Source organism: Austrofundulus limnaeus, unplaced genomic scaffold (assembly GCF_001266775.1).
Source record: "Austrofundulus limnaeus strain Quisiro unplaced genomic scaffold, Austrofundulus_limnaeus-1.0 Scaffold0, whole genome shotgun sequence".
Lineage (NCBI taxonomy): Eukaryota > Metazoa > Chordata > Actinopteri > Cyprinodontiformes > Rivulidae > Austrofundulus > Austrofundulus limnaeus.
The window spans coordinates 6,505,628-6,510,789 of NW_013952402.1; the positions used below are offsets into that span (position 1 = coordinate 6,505,628).

Consider the following 5,162-nt stretch of genomic DNA (forward strand, 5'->3'; position numbering starts at 1 on the left):
GGATGGATGGATGGATGGATGGATGGATGGATGGATGGATGGATGGATGGATGGATGGATGGATGGATGAATGGACTTATAAACAAAGCTGAATCGTTTTTTTATGGTTTTCTCCTGCAGTAGTCTGAACCCGGTTCTTTACGGTTACCTGGATGAGAACTTCAAGCGTTGTTTCCGTGAGTTCTGCACCCCGAGTCCTTCAGTGCTGGAGACCCAGAACTCCTCCAGAACCGGAGCCACCAGCCGTAAAGTCCCACAGCGAGAACACAACACTGCAAACACGGGCGAAAGGTCCAATCAGCAGGTAATCTGTGCAGCTCTGCTTTTAACACGTGGCCATTTTGTTCGAATTTAAAAAAGCCAAAAGTGTTAAAAGATGTATTAAATCTAATTATTTTTTGTTCCTGAAGTTCAAATTATGCTGTTTCAGTTGCTGAAACTGTTTTCTGACACACTTTAGCTCAAGATGTGTAAAATTGATTGAGGTCAAACTATTTTAATGTTTCCAAAAGGTCAGTTTGATTTTATCTAATTATTAATGTTTGAGAGGTTCAGTCACGTCTGTTAGGCTATTCACAAGATATTTAAAAAACAGAGTTGGTTTTAACTGTTAATGCAAAAGTGTCATGCAATGTGCAGAGGTCATAGCATCTCGGCTACTAACACACCAAATTTTAGCTCAATAGCTAATTATTTTTAACTATGTGGCGGCCATCTTGAATTGAGTTGGTTGTGTGAGTTTTTATTATTTTCAATGGTGGAAAAATTATTTCTCTGCATTTTTCTCATGACTCGTGTGCAGACATGTGGAGCTTAGTGGTTAAGAGCTTTGCTCAAGGGCCCATGGTCCAGGGAGTTGAACCAGCAACCTTTTGATCATAGGCTAACCTTCTCTGCCCAMTTCACCAACACTCCCCAAATCTAATTATCCATAGATGTACGTAGACACACAGCTTATTTCATGAATGAAAATGAAATCAAATCTTCCCAGTTCATGTGATATTTTGCTAACAGGCGAGTTCATCACTCAGCTGAGTAAAAGTTAAAATTTTCTGATGAAAAAAAAACAAAGTTTACTTTGAATTGACAGATAGACCTAAGCTTGTACCTTTGCTGCCCCTCTGCAGGTATGACTAGCCTTGGAGGGGTCGTCGGCGGACGCTCGCTGTTGTGGTGGCGTCACCAACGACGATCTCAACTCAGAACTGACGCAGGTCACCACGGGGCTTTAATCTCATGCACAGGAACCACACGAGCACAAACCCAGAACCCGGCCAGAAGCTGAGCAGCACGGACCGCTTCACTTGCACCGAGTCAGGCTGTGGACCCGTTGCTGCTCATGTGGCTACACAGATCTTTGGTTTTTAAACTCATCCAAGCAGCAARATCAGTGAAATAAATCTGCTTTAAACATTACGAATATCACGGTCCAGTTTAGCAATTTTGAGTTTTAATTTCATTTCATGTGCTCTGTGTAGAGAGAAACATTCACCAGTAAGTAGACAGAYGACAAACCACTTTAGTGTAGTGAAATATTTTATTTACTTTGCCTTAGTTATCTCCTACATGTTTAAGACAAACCTGTTAATTGTTCGTATGCCTTCACGCCACTCTGCCACAGTTCCTCAGGATGTCTCCTGAGAGAAGTACTTTTACTTGTCAGAAAAACAACGGGAGTCACGGGGAATGTGGATTTACAGTTGTTACAGCTCAAAAGGTCCGTGGCTTTCTGCCCGCGTGAAGACTCCGCTGAATAGAAGGTGTAATTCGGAGTCATTTGCCCCCGCTGTGTTTTTCAATCTGTCTGAGTCGGAACGCAGCGGGGGGTCGACGCTAACGGTTAGCACCAATCTCCGAGCTACGCGACGCCACRCTGGCCGCAGCATTTTTCAGGATTACGAAAAGTGTCGCCTTTACGGGTTGTGTTCTTTTCATCAATGAAGTTCCTGTTTCCTCACTTCACTTTAGACTTTACCTTAATCAGCCAATCAAACTTGATTTGGATGAAACTTTTCATAAAACAGAAATCTTTTAAGTTTTGTTTTTAAGAAAAAAAAGGGAGCGATATGTTTCTTATTTTCACAAAAGCTGACAAACTTCTGAATGTACAGCAGGAAATGATTTGCGTTTGTTACAGTAGATCTTTGTGCCAAACTGTGAAGGCTCTGCAGCAATGACAGAAGACACCTCAGCCCGATCGCATGCTGTTGTAGGAGCAACCTCTTGTTGCTCAGTGATTAACCACAGTCTAACAGCCATTACATGACATTTAATAGACTTATTTTTCCTCTGGAGGATTTAACAAGTGTGCCAAGTAGGAATGGACATCTGCTATAATCTTTAAAATTGCTTGTACTTACATGTTTGTTGTATACTCTTTGTGCAAGATGCCTTTTTTTGTTGTTGTTGTTGCTCTACACAAATACGTGATTCAGTATTTTTTTATAATTCCCTAACTGTATTTATCTTAAACGTATCTATTGTGTTGCTTTTTATACAATATAAAAAAAGATTATGAAAATTGTTGCAAGTCGTTGCAGTAAGATTTTACTAATTCTGCTTTGTTATCTAAACAGCTGTGTATAAATCTATACGTATAACTTTAAACGGTGCATTTGAGAGAATTTCACTTGCATGTTTTGCTTTGTTCTTTAAGTGAAGAGTGATGCCGCACTGAGCACACAATGGGTCCATTCTTAGTTGCGACGCTTTCAGACAATTTTCCAAGAATAAGCCGCTGATTATTGTTCTTTTCGAATTTTGAAGCAGTCAGCTGCAGAATAAAAAGAAAAGAAGCAAAGTTATTGTTTTTTTTTATATATGCTTTCAAGGTCCAAGAGTTGTCAAATGCTGTGTGTCGTGTTACCGAAGTTTATTTTGGTGCAAATCCATGCACTGCGTGTAATGTCAAACAAGTAACGTGTGAGGACAAACGTCACTTTTTATGTCAATAGTGAACACAAAAAAAAGTCATTTAATCACTCGCTGGCTTACATGCCACAGTTTTAAACTGAGATGAACTTTTATGAAATGACGGAGCTATGTAAAATAACATAACACACGATCTACTAGAACTTGGACTATGTGTTGAGAATGACTGTCAGCTACTACCACACAAGTTTTAGCTCATAGCCATTTTGATGTTAAAATTAATTGAGTTAACATTATTCAGTTGTAGATCTGGTGATTGTTTTTGGACTCCCATTAAAGTTTGTTTGGTGATTCATGAGAAATTGTGCCAATAACACAGATTAACACAATCGTGTTTTTACCTTCGACAGAGAAAATTACTGTTTTCAGTGTGAAATCAAAAAATGTGGAAATGATTGCAAGCCTGATTGAACTTACTTTATTGTTCAAAAGCATTTTTTAACTTGTCAATGTGAAAAGAGGAAAACAAAAATGTTCGCTAACTTTCTGAAAAAAGACATTACATTGTTTTCTAACATTTTTTATCTTTGTAATTGAAGAAAAAAAGCTGTGTCCTTCAGCACAGATTCATTACGTTTTACTGAACGGCTGCTTTATTTTCTAAAAAGTCGTTGGGGTTTGAATATCACTGTTTGGTTAAGAGCAACAGAGTCAAGTGCCCATAGCAGCAAGAATGTATAATTTGTTAAACATAAAAAGCTCAGAGAGCTTCTCTCTTGACTGAAATAAGTGATCATTTTTCCAGAACACTTGATCGGATCTGTTCTGTGTTTCTGCACAACTTACCTGACCTCATGCTTTTACATAACACAAGAGCTAAACAAAGCAGCCATGGCAAAGTGTTTGGATCAGGAAGACAAATGAAAAATAAAGGAGCAACCAGTAAATCGGGCAAATACATCGTAACGTTTTGTTTGATCTCTTATGTTGTGACAGTTATTGTCTGAGAAAAACTCAAACATCCAACAGGCCGGTTTCATAATTTTATAAATGAGTGTTCTTTGTTTTTTTCCTCTCCGTGCACAACCACATTCACAAGATAAGAGTTTTTTTTAAAACCACTTACACAAGATTTTTTCCCACAAACAGCAGGAAAACACATTTAGTCACGTAGACGCAACAACTGAGAGCGTGACAGGCAAAGCAAGAAGGAAATGTGTGGCTGAGCAGTAGCATGTGATGACAGTAATTTTGCTCTATTTGCRTCTATTTTTAATGAGACAGAAAATCAGGTTATTATTTGTTTAAAGGCACAGAGGGAAGCGTCTGGTGTCCCCGTCTGCGGTGTACGTTTTGCGTGGCGGGACTTCGAGTCATGCTTAAGGCCRTGAGCGTGCATGTTATGTAATTTAGTGTAAACTAATATTTCTCAGTTACGGTTCTGAAACACAGTACATGTTGTGTTGAAGCTTTTGGTGTGTTGTTAATGCCTTTTTTTCTTGCTTCAAAATAAAAAGTGAAAAAAAATCCTCTGGATTGTAGTTCTGGATTTATTTTTAGGTTCTCGACAATAAACACTTCTTTCTCTCAGAGTGGGACATGTATTAAAAAATTTAAAACAGGCTAGTGAAAAATAAATAAAGGCTTAGATGTTCATACATATCTAATGCCTTTTATGCCAAAGCATCTTACTGTATGTGGAGAAATTAAATTGTTGTTGATGTTTTGGTCAGACTTTTGAAAAAATTATGTTTAGGCACAAACTAATGTGCAAAGCAGGGATTAGCAACTGGTGGCCCCCGGGCTAAATGACTTCCATCTGACTTGCCTGTAAAGGACCTTCTTTTGTTTTTTTTAACTTAAAAAAACACTCAAAACTGATCTAGAATCTAATTCTTAGAATCTAAGAACTGTTTTTAAGTTAAAAAAAAGGAAAACTAACAATAAAAGTGGGGAGATTTTAAGGCAAACTTATGTGTTTAGCCTGCTTAGAGACGCTGTAAGTGGCCACTACAACATGTTGCACAAAGCTAAATATGAGAAGTTTTCTGAGGTTGCGAGTACATAAATAACAGCATTTTACTAGAACCATAACTACACAGGAGTCTGCGCTCAAGACCTCATATTGTTGCAGTTCACCTTGCTAAATAAGTGTTTATTTTTTGTTTGCTTCAAACATTTCTGTATTCCTATTTACTATTAAGCAAAAGTACAACTGTTATACATGCATTTGATCATGAAATACTGTATCTTAAGGCACTGCACTGTATGTTTAATAAACTATATATATA

The 5,162-nt window shown here is 37.9% G+C and overlaps 1 protein-coding gene across 1 annotated transcript in view; it reads left to right on the forward strand.

The window, feature by feature from the left end:
- Positions 1-4,402, forward strand: part of oprm1 (opioid receptor, mu 1) — a gene marked incomplete at its 5' end in the record, with an annotated part of 6,654 nt that extends 2,252 nt beyond the window's left edge. The window contains 2 exon segments of the mRNA XM_014034249.1: positions 121-304; positions 1,128-4,402. Coding sequence (XP_013889703.1) covers positions 121-304; positions 1,128-1,133 — 190 coding nt within the window.
- Between the last annotated feature and the right edge of the window lie 760 nt (positions 4,403-5,162).